This window comes from Labeo rohita, chromosome 19, assembly GCF_022985175.1.
Source record: "Labeo rohita strain BAU-BD-2019 chromosome 19, IGBB_LRoh.1.0, whole genome shotgun sequence".
Classification (NCBI taxonomy): Eukaryota; Metazoa; Chordata; class Actinopteri; order Cypriniformes; family Cyprinidae; genus Labeo; species Labeo rohita.
The window spans coordinates 20,926,964-20,946,754 of record NC_066887.1 but is presented as its reverse complement, the minus strand read 5'-3'; the positions used below and the strand labels follow the sequence as shown (position 1 = coordinate 20,946,754).

Below are 19,791 nucleotides of genomic sequence, written 5' to 3'. Positions count from 1 at the left end.
CCAAGTTAGAAACCGCGAGGAGGAGGGCTGTTATTAGGATTACTGCACTGAGTCATTGTCTCATAGTCAGTGTACTAAGAACCGTTCAGTCTTCATCTGCCAGCTAGGTTGCCATAGCAGGGGGTGAGAAAAAACGCTGGGGGCTTTAATTGGAACTTGACCTTTGACCTCCCATCTCCAAACGCAGCATTCTGGCAACTGATGGGTATCGGTTTGAGACCAGCTCTTTGTTTTGATCTCACAATAGTTAGTTGGATTCTGGGTTGACAAGGCTGGTCCAAGATCAGTGTAAATAGGATGCCTGTTCCAGCATAGCACTGTCTCCTCTGATGATGCAGCTCCTCCATCAGGCCAGTGCTGGATTTCAGTTTGGGTTTTATGAAAACAAGAAGGAGATGCTATGATTTCCAGGCTTGTGTTTTTGATGGGAGCAGAGTTTCACAATGTCACATTCCATGTGTTGTTTCACACATTTCTGGGGAGGCCGAAAAGCTGTTACTAATATTTTTCTTTGGTGACTAGCCTTTTAAAGTTCTGTTGAGTTTTAAAGAGATAGTTCATCCATATTATTATTACCATTTAAACACGTTTTAGAGGTAACATTTTATTTACTATTAACTATGACTTTCCCTCAATAAATTCCTAATTTGCTGCTTATTAATAGTTAGTAAGGTAGTCTATCTATCTATCTATCTATCATTTGTACAGTATTTTTAATGAAAACCAGACTTCTTTATTTGGTTACAATTTACAATAAGGTTCATTAGTTAACATTGGTTAATTAGTTTAGTTAACATGACTTAACATAACATAACTAAAAATGAGCAATACTTTTACAGAATGTCTTAAACTTAATGTTCATTTCAACATTTACTAATGCATTATTAAAATCGCTTGTGCTTGTGCTTGGTAACATTAGTTAATGCACTGTGAATTAACATGAACTAGCAATGAACAACTGTATTTTCATTAACTAATATTAACAATGATTAACATATACTGTAATAAATGTATTGTTCATTGTTCATTTATGTTAGTTAATACATTAACTGACATTAACTAATGGAACCATATTGTAAAGTGTTGCCATTTATTTTCTATAATACACAAAATGTATGTTTGAAAAATGTTCTGCAATAAAAGTGGATGATGTCAAGCTATACAGATTTGGTATAAAATCACCATGAAATAAACAATCCTTGTGTGACCAATGCTTTATATTCCAAGTCTTCTGAGGCTGCCATGTTTTAGTTCTATATGAGTTCAGAATGAAAAGCAAATTTTTATTCTCTGAAAATACCTTGATAGCCATGGATTTACTTTTATTTTAAGGCACAGTGCAGCACTGACATTCTGCTGAACATCTTTTTTTGTGCTCCACAGAATGAAGAAGGCCATATGGATATGTATGATGCCAAGATATAACTTTTTTGGCAACTCCTGTTTCATTTACGTAAACAAATGTACAGTAGTGAAAGTTCATCAGGTGCATGTGTCCATGTGTAGATTAAATATGTGTGTACGTTACTGAAGGTTCAGTGTACTGGAGGCAGGGCTACTATACAAACATAGGGTCAGAAAGCTTGTAAAATGATCCTTGAGCACTGAGAACATCCTCTTTGCTGGGGTCCTGCTACGCTTCACTTTCCTTTTCACTCTCTCTCCTTCTCTCTCTCTCTCTCTCTCTTCTCTCTCTCTCTCTCTCTCTCTCTCTCTCACACACACACACACACGTACGCACACGCATTCCTCTCTAGTCGCTGTGAGGGGCAGGCTCAGAGCATGCTAGAAGCCCAGAGCAAAGTCATTCAGTCGCACGGTCACACACAGAGGAAACATAGAGAGAGAAACAGAGAAAGAGAGAGAGAGCGCCAGGGGAGGTCTGACAACACTCCAGACTACATCTTCATGGACGCTGTCTTGCTTTCTTCATAACTGCACAGCTGCATTTCACATGCACTTCCAACCAGTTTCTCAAGGCTTCAGTTTTTCCCCAGAAGACCAACTTGATATAAAGATAGGAAGTGTCTTGTGAGTCGGTGACAGGATCAATAATGACCTCCAGGCAACGGTCCAGTCCGGACGTGACCACCACGTGCCCCAAGCCATCCGTACATCTCTGCTCATACTGATTCCACCTGACTTTGGACTAAAGAAACCAGGGGCACCCTCAAGCGAACTTTGATATTTGTGACCTCACCCTCCCCTCCAGCTCCTGCCATGTGGTGGGGTTGGTTCATGTGCCGCTGCTTGTCCCTGGCAGCGCTGCTGGTGGTAGCAGACTGCGGAGGGGCTGAGCAACGAAGAACAGCAGAAGACGGACTCAGAAGCTCCACGGCGAAAGCCAACAGCAGCAGTGGTCGGAAATATCACCGGATCCAACACGGACAGTGTAGCTACACTTTCATCCTTCCGGAAGGTGATGGAGGCACTTGTCGAGAGTTCAAAGCCGGCACGCCGCACAATGTCAACGCGCTTCAACGGGATGCTCCTCAACCTGAAGCGGACTTCTCCAACCAGAAGATCCAGCAGCTGGAGCACGTCATGGAGAACTATACGCAGTGGTTACAAAAGGTGAGTCCTGTTAATGGATAATCGCAATTTCTGTATACACAATTTTATAGTAGTTGTAGTTTGCGTAAGCTGAGAGGAGCGAATGAACAGCTGTTCTTCAGTAGAGCAGCGGAGAGGAAAGATAACAGTGTTCTAAAAGTCTGAAGTCCAAAGTTTAGTGTGTGAAAACTAAGACTTGGATACGCACATCAGAACTGTTTACGAGTCTAACGCCGACAGGGATCAGCACTGTTCTTGACGCTGAGCGCTTCTGCTGTTCGCTTGTCATCTAAAACTGTTTAGACAACAGTGAAACATCTCAGATGTTTTTTCCTAACTGCGTTCTTGGCTGATGTTCAGATGCCTGATTGTAAGGACATGTTTTATGGTCACTGCACTACGAGTTTTGCAACAAGGCAGAGCACGAGCTTTACAATAACAGACCTGTCTTATTAAAAGCATTACGTTGGCCACTTTAGCTGTCAGGAACGTGATTTACATCAACACTGATCGCTCTGTTCGGCCGATGTCTGCTCTCGCCGCACGACGTAACCGCCTGGCAGGGGAGTCTCGCTCGAGCAGCGTCTGGCTGATTTTGCAGATGTTCAGGTGGACTCCACACGTTGTGCTGATGGCGGGTTGTCAGTCACCCAGATGGTAGTCGGGCGCGCTGTCTCTTTAATGACAGGAAGTCAGGCGGACCCCCGGGAGTGCTTGAAGGAAGAGCGAGGAGGATCTCTCTTTCTATTATGGGCTAAGCTTTAAATGTCCTGGCAGATATCACCATGGCTTTCTAATGGTTTCTAACAGCATCAGCTTGTTCCCTTTGCACCAGTTTCATATACAAGCCACCTAGATGATTGAGAGTTTGTTGTTTTTTTGTAGCCTTAAGCAAAGTTGATGAGAATTAAATTAATGTAGCGAACATAAAATATTTGTTTTTTTCAACCTAAATTTTTTTTATTTTTTTTTATAAAGCAAAATAGAATTGTTTCCCATTAGTGGTCTAAGACATTAGTGTCATTTGTTTAGATAGGTGCATGCATTTGCGCAGCAATTTTATTTGTTTCAATGTAATATAAAAGTGCTTATGATCATTTAAATTACAACATAATTAAATTTTTGTTTCACTATAATTATTGTAGTTCAATTATAATGGTTGTACTCTACTGGTCAGTCACCAAGTAGTTAATGATAATTGCTTCTCAAACAGAAACACCTACAGAAACAACCAAAGGGTTCTTGGCATGGAAAGCTCATCTAACATTGACTTTGTCACTTTCATTAGACAAACAAGCCATATTTATCTAAAACACGCTCTTGTTTATCACTTTTTTGATCTTGGTGAGTAGTCTAAGATGTTTATTTTCATAAAACATAATGTGAACTTTTAACATGCATGATGGATTACATAAAGAGTGTGGAACTAATTGTCCTTAACAATGTCATATATTTCTCAAACTCAAATTTCTCATTACGTCTTTCTTTTTTTTCAGTGTACACTGAATGCAAACTGGATGGTTTCAATAGTGTAACCTATTTCATGCTAGTTTGTTTTTGTTGAATAGACATGAATGCTCAGTGGTATGCAATGATGGAACGGGTGGCCCCTGTCTGTTTTTTAAAAATAATCTTACTCGATGTTTTTAAGTTAAAGTCATGGCTGCAAAACGGCATGAATGGCATTCTACTTGATCTAAAGGGTTCATTCCAAATGGTCAAATCCCACTTGCTTTTGTCAGCATTTCCATTTTCGTCTTCATTTTGTAATGCCGTCTGACTTAATTATGTTGACGGATATAAAACAGCTACAGATTAGTATTTGCAGACCGCTTGTATGAAAAAAAACAAATCTGATTTGGCTCCATTTTAGACAGAATCATCTAAAATAATATTATGGTGCTATGGTTAAAAACAAAAGAATGAAAAAAAAAATTGAAGCCTTTTTACTAGGACATGCATGCTTTCAAAAGATGTACTACTTTCAGCATGTCAGAGTTCATAAAAAGCAGTTTGGCAGGGCATGCAGTCTGAATTCTACACCAGTGAGTAAGTAGCTTATCATGAAATATAGTGAAAGGAGTATATGCACATCTGTTAACATTAGTAATGTTACTTTTCCTCCTTACTGGAAAAAACATACCTTACTTCAATTAGACGACGTTAATAGATCTTGACAGAGAAACGTTGTCTAGTTTAGTAGCTCTACTTAAGGAGTTAAGTCATATTTTTTGCATTTGAAATATACCAGGACGGACAGCACAAGAAAGCTTGTTTTAGTGGAATGAGCTATGAGGCCTAATTCAGGCTAATTGTGCTAAAGGCACATGAGGATGCAGTTAACATATTTCATCGGACAGAAGATGAAGTGTCCTGCGCTGGTCTATCTGTCTTAATCAAGTGAGCCGTGACTGCGGAGTAATTCTTAATACCACTCAAGCCGTAGGCTGATGAAAGACTGCAGATAGTGACTGGTCTGTTGTTGGAGGTGCAGAGGGGTCTGTGTGGGGTCGATATACACGTTCACTGTGGAATTCTGCTGTGCCGGGGGAAGAGCGTATCCCGATAACATTCTTGTCCAGTCAAAGGTGGCTTCTGTTTGTCCAAGGATTATCCCAGAAGCAGGCATGGTCCGAAGAGGGACTTTTGTAGATTGACTGTGATCTTTTATCATTTCTTACAGGAAACGGACCACTTGTGGACGTAGCTAGCTAACCTCTGCTAATCTCAAATGCTTAAACTATCAGCTGTTTAATGAAGGGATGCTTTTAAACATGAGAGTAGGGCAAAGAAAGGCATTATCCAGTTCCTTGGATATCTAATCACAATTTTAAGTGATAGTTCATCATTTAGTCAGCCTCATGTTGTTCCAATCCCATATGGCTTTATTTTTTTTCTGTGGAACACAATGTCCTGACTGTTTGTTTTTATATAATAAAAGTGAAATGGTAATACTTTTAGTCAAGAAAGATGCGTAAGATTTATAAACCGTAGACAGTAATGACATTTCAAATAAATGCAGTTTTTTTTTAAATGTTTCACAGGTTCAACAATAATATTTAAATATTAGTTCACTTTCAGAATAAAAATGTATTAACAATTTACTCACCCTATGTCATCTAAGATGTTCTTTCTTTCTTCAGTCGAAAAAAAAAAAAGTTTTTTGAGGAAAACTTTTCAGGATTTTTCTCTATTACAGTGGACTTCAATGGGAGCCAGTGGGTTGAAGGTCCAAATTGCAGTTTCAATGCAGCTTCAAAGGGCTCTACATGATCTCAGATGAGGAATAAGGGTCTTGTCTAATGAAATGATCTGGCATTTAAAAAAAAAAAAAAAAAAGTATATACTTTTTAACCACAAATGCTTGTCTTGCACTAGCTCTACAATGTGCATCTACGGCTTCACGCATTACATACCTGTAATCACGTTGGAAAGGTCACGTGTGTTTTGTCTGTGTACTTCGGTTTTTTGCAAATGGCATTTGACTTTTTTTGCACATTTGCTTTGTAAACACTGTAAGGGCCAGTTTTACTAAATAGGACAAATTAGCAATTCCAAAAGAGTGCCGATGGTAGGGGAAATTTCAGTGGGTGATTTACTAACAATGCGCAAATTAAAGAACACAGATGTAACATCTCATTTACGTATCGACCAACGCAATATACCAAGTGCAGTGCAAATAAGCATAGTCGCAAATAAAGAATAAACAAATAAAGATGCCACAGTACATTAAAAAGAACTGGAGGCCAAAAATGAAGGTTTGGTGGTATTGTGTGACTCCTAGTTGAGGGTCAAGTGCAAAATAGTTTAAGACATGGCGCAAATGCCAGTTATATATATGGCTAGCACAAACGTTAGTAAAACGTGCTACGTGTTTCATTTGAACACTCTCCCATAAATTTTGCTTCTGAAAGGGAAACTCTTCCAAATGCATATTTGTGACCCTGGACCACAAACCCAGTCTTAAGTTGCTGGGTATATTTGTAGCAATAGCCAAAAATGCATTTTATGGGTCAAAATTATAGATTTTTCTTTTATGCCAAAAATCATTAGGACATTACGTAAAGATCATGTTCCATGAAGATATTTTGTAAATGTCCTACTGTAAATATATAAAAATGTAATTTTTGGTTAGTAATATGCATTGCAAAGAACTTAATCTGGTAAACTTCAAAGGTGATTTTCTCGATATTTTGATTTTTTTTGCACCCTCAGATTCCATATACTGAAATAGTTGTATCTCAGACAAATATTGTTCTATCCTAACAAACCATACATCGATGGAAAGCTTATTTATTCAGCTTTCAGATGATGTATAAAGCTCAATTTGGAAAAATTGACACTTATGACTGGTTTTGTGGTCCAGGGTAACATTTAATAAGGTGTCCCTAAATCAGTACTTCTGCTTACATCACACGTGACTTTTCCAAAGTGACTAAGTGATGTGAAGTCGTGGACATAGAGCTAGTGCAAGATGAGCATTTGAGGTTAAAAGTACATACATTTTTTTTTTTTTTTTTTTTTTTTTTTAAGAAAAAGATGATCATTTCACCAGATAACACCCTTATTCTTCGCTGGGATCGTGTTGAGCCATTTGAAGCTGCATTGAGACCTTCATCTTATTAATCCCCACTGAAGTGCTCTATATGGAGAAAAATCTTGGAATTTTTTACTCCAAAAACCTTAATTTCTTTTCGACTGAAGAAAGAAAAACATGAACATCTTGGATGACATAGGAGTGAGTAAATTATGAGGAAGTTTTAATTCTGGAGTGAACTAATCCTTTAAGCATAAATGTTACATAAATGTCCTATCTGAGACTATAAATGTCTTAAAGTGTGTCTAAAGCCGAAGGAATTCAGTCTGTCAGTAGGGCCTGAGGTCCATTTTGGGCAAAGCTCAAGCTTCTGCCATGTCACATGTGGGAGCCGTCAGCGGCCTGGAAGTGATAGATCTTCACACTCGTTGTTCAAAGAAAACGTTTCCAAGCTCATGTGTCTGGGGATAGCACGTCTTGCCAAGTAGCACTTTAGATTTAAAAGCACACATTCGAACCCTGGCCCTGTGAAATTCCCATTGTTCTGCTCGACCCTCAGTTTGGATATTGGTGACTGGAGTGAAACGAAAAGGTTAATCCCGGCGCTCAAGAGGGCTTCCTTCACTGAGGGTATTCATGAAAACTGGGGACCCTCACACGGCCACACAGCATGTCTAAAAAGCCAAAGCAGGACTGAGCTATTTTAGGGGTGACTTCCTTTGTATCAGAGTTTATTTTGCTGATAGAAGCAGCCAAAAGCAACAAGCTGGGTGAAGCGAAGTAAACGTTCACTTAACCGACTAAAAAGCTCTTCCTTCCTGTTTCATAACTTTTACATGCACCAGAACAGTGCCACTTTTGTCTGAGCACCACAGAGATGTTACTACTCCAAATGTAATACTCGTGAGAGGTGAAATCAAAACTGGGGTGAATAAATACAAAAAAACAATACACTGCTGTCACCATTTCATAACGATTTTGAAAACTACAGCCAGCACTGAACATTTTTTTTTTTTTTTTAATAATTTCTTATTTTATGCTGCTTTTTCGAAGTAATTTTCCCCAACTGTATTTCACCTGGGTGGTTAAACTAATTCAGACATGTCTGTTTGATACAGAGCAGAGAAAACCTGCTGAAATCTATACCTTAAACCCAAATGAATTGGCCACCTAATGTCTTTCTAATTTTGTAAATGGACCTAACTCTCTGCTGCCTCATTGTAGGCTGCTTAATGTATGTATGAGGTCAAATTTCCATCTGTGACTTTAATAAATCGCCCTCTGGTGCAGACTCGCTTTAGGATTAATGTGAATTTAATTGTCATTTTATTTACGTTAGGTGTTTGGGGCTTTTGGTTTTCCAAAAAATGGCCTCAGGCTAAATGTTAATGCATCCTGAATAAAAATGAGAATATTTTGTTATATCTTTTGGCATTAGTGTTGCCCTAGAGTATTTTCTTTGGAAAATGGTGTTACTGTTGGCATTAAAAACACCCCTATAATTTTTGTATTAAAATATGGTAATTTTTGTTAAAATTGTTTAGGACAAGAATTAGACATGGATATTTTTCAAACCTGAACTTTTACTTTTCCCTCTGTAAGTGAGTTTCTTTTTCTTTTTTTTTTTTTTTTTAACTTTGTGTGATTAACATAGGTTATTCTTGGGTCTTGTTAAATTAGTATTTGACATTAATTATTAACATTTTGAAACCGTGCAAGCGTGCCATTGATTTTAGAGATTGTCAGATGTTTTTACATATTCCTTGTGCAGTCAGGATTTTTGATTTGGCTCCTCATCTAGTTTATAAACGTAATTCAATAGTTTGAATAAACAGAAATGCTCTGAGAAAGTGTAAACATGCCTATTATCCTTAAAGCAGAAGAGATTTTTTTTTTATAGTTTGACTAAATACACATACACAAGTTTTATATATATATATATATATATATGTATATGTACATATATGTGTGTGTGTGTGTGTGTGTGTGTGTCAACTACTGTTGACTTGTTCCTTACAACTACAACTGCGTGACGCTAATAATCCCAAGAGAAAAGAAGGTCTTCGTAGGATGGGATTTCCTGCATGACCCGTTATGTGCTACTTCTGAGTGGGGTCCGATTGCAGCTGTCCTAAAGATGTTGCTTTAGAAATGACTGTCTTCATTGGTCCCTGTTGGCCTGAGGTCTCAAGATCAATATATCAGTTTATCTAATGTTTAAATACATCAGCTTTTCCATGAAATCAATTCAAAACATCGGATCAGTGGATGAGAGTGCTATGGATGACTCTTGGGCCAAACTGCAAAATTGTTGAACAAAGAGAGGCAGACAAGTAATGAGCAATAATGTAACCCTCCCTGTGGGAAATGGAAAGAAGACTGAGTCAAGAAAGAACAGGAAATCAAAAATGTGTGTGTGTATGTGCAATTGTGTGGGACAGAGTATTTGGATGAATTATATTTGCTCTTATCATTCCCACATTAAGGTTTTTGTAACACTTGTGCTGTATCCGAGCCACAGGTCTTGCTTCTTATTTAGACGCATCCCTGCCAGATCTCAGGGAGTAGTTTGTTTTATCAGTTTTCTTTTCTTTTTAATATTTTTTATAAGTTCTGCAATGGGGTGAAAGCGTATATTAAGTTAACTGACGCCAATCTTACATTATCATATCCATTAAAAAGATAAATTGGTCTGTAGGCTTAACCCATGTTTTCAACTGGTATTAAACTGTCACAGCTTTCAAATAATGGTACAAGATAGTTGCGGAGATCTCGTCTTTAAACCTTTGGGGATTTTAAAGGGATAGTTCACCCAAAAATTCTGTCATTATTTGCTTATGTTCTAAACTTGGACTGTCATAATTTCTTGATTCAGTTTGATTGCTAATAATCATATTTTTCAATTGGCTTGAGTCATTAAAGAGCATACTAGTGTTGATAAGTCATTTTAAAGACTAATGTCAGCTTAGGTCTGTTTTTATGACCTCAAAAGATGAAAATTATCCGATTACTCGATTAATCGGTAGAATAATCAACTGATTATTCGATTACCAAAATAGTTGTTAGTAACAGTCCGATTCTATACCTGTGTGAGAATTGAACCAATAGTTTTTTTTACATGCAGTTATTCCCCATGGAAACATTCTTTCACACATAAAAAGTTAAGTTAAAAAAAAAAGTGTATTTGTTCATATGATTTGTTTGCTGTATGTATGAGCTTTGTGTGAGAAAAAGCTTGAAAATTAAGCTATAATTAAGCATAACAACTGTGAATGAATCATTTATTCAGTGAGTTGAACCTGAATACAGAATCAGTCCAATTTGTAAATGAATCATTAAAATCCATTTGTGAACTGAATAAATTCATCTGACTCAAAAAAGGACTCACTCTCTACTTATATAATATATAATGAACAGATAAATTAGAGATAATATCAACTTAAATTTTAGTCTGTTCCTGACACAAAGCTACCAGATGGCTTTAGAAGAACTCAAATATAGAGCGTACACTACCAGTCAAATGTTTTTGAACAGTAAGATTTTTAATGTTTTTTTTTCTTCTGCTCACCAAGCCAACAAAATCCAAAGTACAACAAAAACAGTGAAATTTGAAAATATTTTTACTATTTAAAATACCAGTTTTCTATTATAATATATTTGAAAATATAATTTATTCCTGTGATTTCAAAGCTGAATTTTTAGCATCATTTCTCCAGTCACATGATCCTTCAGACATCATTCTAATATTTGGATTATTATTATTATTATGTTACAGCTTTTTTAGGTTTCTTTGATGAATAGAAAGTTCAGAAGAACAGCATTTATATGAAATAAAAATCTTTTGTAACATAAATGTCTTAATAATCTCTTTTGATCAATTTAAAGCATCCTTGCTGAATAAAAATATTAATTTCTATAATTAGCAAATTAGAATAATTTCTGAAGGATCATGTGACACTGAAGACTAGAGTAATGATGCTAAAAAAGTAAATTTGATCACAGGAATAAATTACATTTTAAAATATATATTTAAATAGAAAGAAGTTTTCTATTTTATATTACTAATTTTGCTGTATTTTGGATCAAATAAATGCAGACTTGGTAAGCAGAATTCATTTAAAAATATTAACATCTTACTGTGTAAATTGTACGGACCAGTTTCACGATACTTCAATGGCGCGTTTACTGTATATCCGTTTTGAAACTTGAAAGGTTCACTCCCCATTCAAGCGTTTTCATGCAAAAAGCAACCAGCAGAATTCTTTACATTCATCTTTTTGTGTCCCAAAGAAGAAAGAAAGTCATACAGGTTTGTAACAACATGAATGTGATTAAGTGATAACAGAATTTTCGGTTTTGTTTCAGTACTCCTATAAACTATTATGTGGTACCTTTTCAGGATGTTTGCAGCCGTTTTCCATTAGAGGAGACTTAGTCGTCATGTTCTGATTTTCAATAACTCTTTTCTTAAGTTTTAACGGAGGAACAAGAAACAATCGCGTGCTTCATACCTAAGCGGCATGTGGTTGGATATTATGTCTGCGTTGCGGTTTAGTGGTTTTCGGCCGCAAACGATGTGACACCCACAGCCCCTCACATCCCCTCCCCTGCGCCCCTCTGGGCTCCGTCTGAACCTTGGCCAGCATCATGTTTGCCTTGTCTGGGCCCTCGTCCAGGCTTCTCACATTCCACCTCGTACCAGGGGTGTGGCTGTCAGGAAGGACTGCGTATAATTGCTGAAGACGGCGATATAAGCCCCTCACCTCCTCCCTCGCTCTCATCAATCTGAAAGCAACCTGAACCGGTGGTTAATAGTAGTGGGTCAAAGATCGTTCCACATTATGCCATCAGAGGTGGAAACGGCTATGGCTTCAATAAGTAGTAACTGTGTGTAATTTACATTCAATTACCCTTGTGATGGAGGCACTTTAAAGTATTAACTGCACAGGTAAGGTCTTGACTCAGATGCAGTTAAAGTTCACGGTGTATTTTAATCGCCTCTTGAAGCGAAAGAGATATTAGTGCCGATTTCTGCACTGAATGGAATTGTGACTGCTGCAGCAAATTCAACACTTCAACAATGAGGTCTGTAATTCAACATAATATAAAGCTAAAAGCGCAGAGCAGATAAAGGAATATTAAAAGCATGGATGTCAACCATCAGGCATTGGCAGGAAGCCACATCTTGTTCCGCACTCCTCTTAAAATGCTGAGAAAATGCATGAGGAAAGTGCATTACTGAGTAAAGAGTGTGTGTGAATGGATCTCTGGCTTGTGTCTATAAGATTGATCTTGTGCATATCAGTGTTTTGACACCCGTGTGTCATTTACAGATCTGTTCCTGTGAGGTGGAATACATGCAACATGCATAGAGCCACACTAATAGCTGTTTAAGAGTGTGCAGGCTTGCATGGATGGACCTGGTTTAATCGTTTTCTCTTATACGGGTTATTTATGGTCTTGTCTACCAATGTAAAAAGTCTTTCTTCTACTCCCTCACACTTTCCTCTAGTCACTTTATTTTTGTATTCCTTTTTTTTTCCCCTCTTCCCTCCCTCTGTTCAGCCACAAAACAACTTGCACAGACACTAAAGGGGCCTCTAAATTATACAGTGTTGAATAGTGTGACAACACAATGCCACAAGTGAGGCAGCAAGTTCCCGTCTGTGCCGTGCTGCCCATATGGAGTTCAGAAAAGATGTTAGAGCCTGCCATCTCTAGGCTGATTTCTCTCTTTTGATGTCCTTCTGTGTATGCAATGTATATGCATAAACACTTTAACAGAGAAAAATAATAAATCACCAGAGCATTGCATTGAAAACATATTGATGCCTTGAGACTCCAAAAGAAGAAGAAGAAGAAAATCCTGGGGAAAAGAAGGGGAAAATAGTATTTTTATTGACATATTTTAATTTATCATTTAATTTTTTTTTGTTTCTTAAATAAATCTCCATGTATTTGTATATCTTAAAAAAAGATCTGATTTTATTAACATTTTTATTATGCACATCATATGGTAATTATATAGGAAACATGAAGAGTATATCATAGTACTAAAAGTATATAATACAAGTAAAATAAATATGTAAATGAAATTGATATTATTATTATTATTATTATTCACCTTATCCAGTACAACTAATGCTGCATCTATCTATCTATCTATCTATCTATCTATCTATCTATCTATCTATCTATCTATCTATCTATCTATCTATCTATCTATCTATCTATCTATCAGTCTTCAAATTATGCTTTCTGCTTAAAATAAATTCCAGCATGTTGTCTCTGTTTAATTTACTAAAATATGTCCATACTCGGATAAGACAGCAGGGGACTGTCTGTTTGGGTTTTTTTGTGATTAGCTTGGTCATGTTTGGAATTACAAACAGACAACCAAGTCCAGCATGTCTTCTTTCACATTTGTCCAAATGCCTTGGCAGCCATATAAAGCCCCATAGAGCTGCCAGTACATTGCGTTAAAATGCTGTATTTTCTTGGTTTGCCGTGTGATAAGTTGCAGTGAGCACATACATACAGTATTTCCACAGCAAACACATCTGTTATAGGTCAAATCCATCATGCCAAGCTCAACAGGGCAGATAAAATGCCAGTCAATCACACTATACACAACACTGCTAGCTTGCTGTTTTGAGTTCTGCACTAGCCGTCTGTGCAATTCCCCACTGGGACATTCTGCTGTGTGCTTTGGAGATGTGTTTTTTTTTTTTTTTTTTTTTTTTTTTTTTAAAGCACCAGGACAGACGCGCCATGGCAATAGTGATGCATGCCTCACCCTTGCCCACTGTTTGGAATAAGGCAATCAGTGCCCCATGGCCAAGTTTTTAATGTGAGAGACTGTTGTTCTGGCCAAGGAGTGTCCAGACTACGTGCAAATGGGCCATGCAGAATGAGAGCTTGCAGTTGTAATTCCTTCATATAGTTAAGTGACATCATTGTAACTGCGTTTGACATATATTGTCCTGACAGCCTTACCAGATTATTTATGAGGTCTTTATCAAACGCACCACATTCAGAATTTTCTATAGGCATGGATATCCTTGAAAGGAAATGATTCTTTTGGAAGGTTCTCCCCCAAAATAGATTCTGGAATAGACACCTCTCTCCAAACATTTTTGAGATAATGTTCCTCAAGGTCCCTGTGTGATTCCATACTGGGTAGAACGTGTCCAAGGGGATTACCAGGCCATTGAAGGACACATTCCTCCTGTTATCCATCATGGCAAAGAAGTTCCCATGATCAGATCTCATTTTTGGAAATCTGAGGTCTGCTCTAGGGCTAGTATAGGGCAAATCACTGGTTTCCAGTACCATTTGTTTGTTGTTTCCTTCGTTTTTTCGAGGGTCGGGTAAATGCTGACATTTCCTCTCCCATATGTCCAGATACACATAATTAATCAGGGTAATTCAAGGAAATCACGGTAATTTGAAAAACCAACTTGGGCAAAAGAGATATGAGTGGGGTCTTGTAATTTGAGGATTTGAGCAAATATACAGTCATACACAATCTCATTTGGAAAATATGTCTCCGCTGTCAACGTGATTTCACATGAGAAATGCAGAGTGAACATAAATCCAGTTTATGCTATATATTCCCTATACAGCATATGTGTCTGCAAACAGATAAAGAGATTTGTCTATATAAAAACTGTTGCAGGGTTATCAGAGTTTGCACAGTTTAAACATTTTCGAGGTTGTTTTTAAAAATATGAGCACTTCTGACTCTGACTCCTTTAAAACATTTTTCTTACAGTCACTAGTTTATTTAAATAGTTAAACAGTATCTAACAACGTATGAACTCACTGTAAAAAAATTATATGATCATTAAGTGATGACAATATGTGCTGTTCCATTACATTAACTCGTCGAATTTCTAATGTTAACCATTTTGTAAGTTTATTATTACTTTTTAAAATCAGCTTATGTGTATATGTATACACTGCCATTCAAAAGTTTAAAATCAGTAAGATTTTTAGACTCTAATGTTCCCATTTATTTGATCAATTTTCATTAGCCATTACTCCAGTCTTTAGTGATCCTTTAGAAAACATTCTAATATTCTGATTTATTATCAATGTTGAAAACAGTTGTGCTGCTTAATATTTTTATTTTTTGGAACCTGTGATACTTTTTTCAGGATTCTTTGATGAACAAAAAGTTAACAATAAGAGCATTTATTCAAAATAGAAATCTTTGCCATCACCTTTTTTATCAATTTACCACATCATTGCTGAATAAAAGTATTAATTTCTTTCATAGAAAGAAAGAAAGAAAAAATGACTGACCCCAAACTTTAAACAGTAGTTTATATTGTTACAAAAGATATCTATTTAAAATAAGTGCTGTTTTTTTTTTTTTTTTACCTTTTATTCGTCAAGGAATCCTGAACCTATCACAGGTTCCAAAAAATTACAATAATTAGTGCACTAATTATACTAAGTATAGCATTTCACATTTAATTTGTATATGATGAATTCATTAAAAGTCTGAGATAAAGTATTAAAAAATAACAGAGAAAATTAAAAATATACTGTTATTCCTATAATCAAAATTAATAATAATAAAATCAATGCTTTGGGCATAAAAGTGGCTGTTGTTGAAGAAACACCTAACAAAGACCAAATTCTTCTACAGCTTGTCTAGACGGACACTTAAAATCCATTTACAGTTTATTGATAATAATAACAAGCACATGTCCCCTTCACGCTACCAAAATCAAAAAAGAACAAAACCAAACATTTCTTTTGGAAGCTGTCTTCTCATCTCTCACTGAGTTAAAGCAAACAGCCTTTCCATCTTCTTTCAGTCCCACACGTAACTTCATGTTTTGAAGACAGGATATCGAAAATTAATTCCTTTTTGCTTTCGTTAACCTCCAGTGCCTTCTCTGTTTTATTGGGTTTTGTGCACCACATCAGCGCTCTCATCAGATGGGCTCTTGTTCTGTGTTTGCAGTATTTATAGAACAGAACGTATCAATTACAATGGCCTTTGGTGTCAGGACAGATGAAAATGGATGAGCTGAAAGAACACAGGGCTCATGCTTTCCAAAAGGTGATCAATGATTAAGATATTATGGATTTATGAGTTGCTTCAGTGTTTAAAGTTCAGCGTATGTGCTAGTAGGAGATCTGTCCTCCCTACAAAACCTCAGTTGGCAATGAGTTTGCTTGGATAGAGTTACCAGCACTCTTGGCATCATTGTTTGTTCATGCTGTGTTTTGGTAAGCAATGCAATCTTGATTATATCAATGCATTTTAATGTGTTAGCATCAGATGGATACGTTTTCCATGATCACTGCTAATATTGTAAGACATCTGTGTGGTTTTTGAAAATTTTCTATACGTTTGTATCCACCTTATTTTTCCTGTAAGAGGCGGGCATGGCCATTTGTAAAGTTTATGGGTCTGGCTTCCTGTCTCATCCACGTCCAGCTATTTTTAGCTGTACAAAACAGCTCGTTTTGCTGCTTGATATTGCAAATTGGTGTGTCTTACCATAATATTATAATATATTATCTTAGTTATGAACACACTGGATGTAGTGCAAACAGTTTTACTGTTTACTGCACTTTGTTGTTGTTCTTATTATTTCCCTACAGCAGCTAATGAACCGTAAGTCTCACCCATAAGCTTACTTCTGCATTGAAAAATAATAAGGTGGATACTATATATATATATATATATATATATATATACACACATATGTGTATTTATTTATTTTAAATGTTAACAATTTTGGTGTAAAGCGTGGTTCTGACATATAACATTGTGCTACAGCTGTCACTGAGACACGTAGTCATATTTTCCTAAACTTCATTTTGTTTCTGTAAAGTGTGATTTGTATTTTTTAACTTTTGTTTTTCCCTTTATTTCAAGTCCTATGTTTAGATTGTGATGGCTGCTGTGACCAGTGTTGATTTTGTTTTGATATTGTGTTTCTGTGCATCCAGTTAGCATATACATTTTCTTCTCGTTGGATTTTACTTAAACGTTTTGCTCTTCAATACCCTCCACAGACTTTAATATAACCTCTGCATTGTTTTAAAACAGCTATATTGTATTTTAGATTTCTATCTAAAGTTTCAAACCACATCTGACACAGAAATTAGTAGGCTACTTACGTAACAATCAAAGGTTTCCACAATCACACATTAAAACGAGAGCTTTTTTTATTGGAATTGAAATATCAAGCCTGGCTGGAGATCTGCAACCAGGGACCCAAATATACCCCAAATATCTCAGAGCTTTGTAATAGAAAACAACTCCAGCTGGGAATATGCCAGTTCTCAAAATGTAATGTTTTACTGCCGCTGACAAACTGAAATTACAACATGGCTTGACTAAGCCATGGCACCCGGGCACTGCTTTAAATTGTTTGGGAGATGGTTGGTTTAGATTTACATTGCGTATATAAACTGCAGCCTTCAAAGTATGCAGATAAATGCAATTTAGTAAAATGATTATAGTTGAATCTAGATCCATTTGCCATCTGTGGCAAATTGATTGGTTTGTTCTCATTGGTTGATGGTAGTCACACTTTCCAATGATGATGAATCAAACTTAAAACCAAGCCATATGCAAACTGTCCATCTGTCCATCTTTTTCTGTATAACACTGAAGGAAGAGTTTTGAAGAATGTTCTGGCTGATGTTAAGTGATACCTAAATTGTTACTTGGGCCTGTCAGACTCCAAAAAGCAATGTGGTCTCATGATAAAAACGTACCTGGAGGAGCTTTTTTACAAGACCCAAAATATGTACCAGTAAGTACATATCACTGCAGTTTCAATCAACCATCGGATTATGCTACCAACACTGTATTTGTAATACAGTAAGGGTAGGTTTAGGGTTAGGGTAGGTGTACACAACAGGATAGCACAAATGGACACAACACCGGAGCTAACAAGCTTGCTCAGTAGTTTGGCAGCATGGAGTTGGATTTAGGATGCGGAGTCCATGGGTAAGAATCTAGTGAAAAACATGACTCACGATGAAAGAGCTAAAATATGAGAGATTGCAAAAACGCCATGCTTGCGTTTACGTTTTTACGTCACATTTGCTTTTGTTCATACTATTGGGTAGGTTTAGGTGTAGTGCAGATAGTACATGGTCATTTTAAAACGTCAAATAAATTACATTTTCTACCAATTAGATTGTGTTTTAAACCTACCAACCCTAAACCTACCCCTTACAATAAAACAAAAACAGTAATTATTGTACAGTACATCTGTATACCATCTAGTCTTTACCAGAAAACATATCATATGTATGTTCATCTGTTCCGGGGGAAAGAACCAAACATTATTTTAGCACTTTGGAAACTGCAGTGATATGTACTGTCACGGGATGGAGCAAAGCGACAGACACAGTGGGCGTGGCGTCAGGCCTCGGAGAGGCTTTTATTAAACAATATCAACAAAAAGTGTCCAAAGGGGGAAATAAAAGTGTCCAAAATAAACAGGGGGTCTGGTGTCCTCGGCGTGAAGGGGTTCCGTGAAGGAGGGGCAGTGTTCAGAAGGGAATGGTCCAGGTAAGGGGCGGAGTCCGGCGGCCGCACACGCTGAAGTCCATGATGCACAGGGGGGGCGGCTTCTTCTGAGCGGCATCATCCACCTTCCACGGACTTTCCACTACGGCACTTCTGGAACGGCCCGGCATCCTGGCCCGTCAGCCGTCTCAGGTCCATTCGGCGGCGTCCGCTCCCTCGACGCACCCTTCCTGGACCCACGAGGACACCAGCGTGCATGCACAGGGAAGAGACCGGTCTCCTGAGGAGAGGCGCGCTCGGCATTTTAACAGCGGCGGTGATGAGGCTTCATTCACATCAGGTGTGCCTCATCACACGCCGCCAGACCTGGATGTTTCCGCGCCCCTCCTCCTCCCACACGCCCACTCCCGTCGGGAGCCTGGTGAAAGGCAGCGATTACCGACGGGGTGAAGCTGATAATTAGGGGGGAGGCAGCCGACTCGTCACAGTACTTATTGGTGCGTATTTCGCATCTCACAAAAAATTCGCCATGAGACCAGGTTACCCAGAATGTGTCTGTGAACTTTCCGCTCAAAATACCCCATAGGTCATTTATTATAACATCTGGAAAATTAAATTTTTTGGGTGTTTATAAAAAGCCGTTTTGGTGTGTATCACTTTAAATGCAAATGAGCGGCATATTCCCACCCCGTCTTTAGATATAACAACATGCCATTCACAAAGCAGTCTGGAGTGAAATGATTTCAAAGACAAACATATTTAGGTAGATTTTGAGGCACATTACATTCAAAAATAAAAGTAATCCATTGCGTCCTCAGTGGCTCTGATGAAAATTAAGACTATTATGTTCAGTCTTACTTCCAAATGCAGAACACCGGGATTGCTTACGAGACATTGTGGACGTTACAGCTGCTCGAGCACAGAGAAAATAGAGAACAGCGTACAAATGATGCTAATTCACTAAGGGCGGAAACCATGGTAATGCAGGACTGTCAGTCAGCGGATGTGGGCGGGACCTAAACAATGTGACATCACACTGCTTTAAGAGTCAAAACCACATGCCTAATGAGACCGGTTTGGTTTAATGGGAATTCAAAAATGTGATCCTGGACAAGACCATAAGCGTAAGTCAATTTGAAATTAAAATGTGTATATCATCCGAAAGCTGAATAAATGAGCTTTCCATTCT

At 37.5% G+C, this 19,791-nt stretch overlaps 1 protein-coding gene across 1 annotated transcript in view; it reads left to right on the top strand.

Moving 5' to 3' along the window:
* The first annotated feature begins 1,716 nt into the window (after positions 1-1,716).
* angpt1 (angiopoietin 1) overlaps positions 1,717-19,791 on the top strand; it is a 71,466-nt gene continuing 53,391 nt past the window's right edge. Inside the window, exon 1 of the mRNA XM_051136907.1 lies at positions 1,717-2,574. Within this exon, the coding sequence (XP_050992864.1) occupies positions 2,221-2,574 (354 nt within the window). The 5' untranslated portion in view covers positions 1,717-2,220. The remainder of the gene's footprint in view (positions 2,575-19,791) is intronic.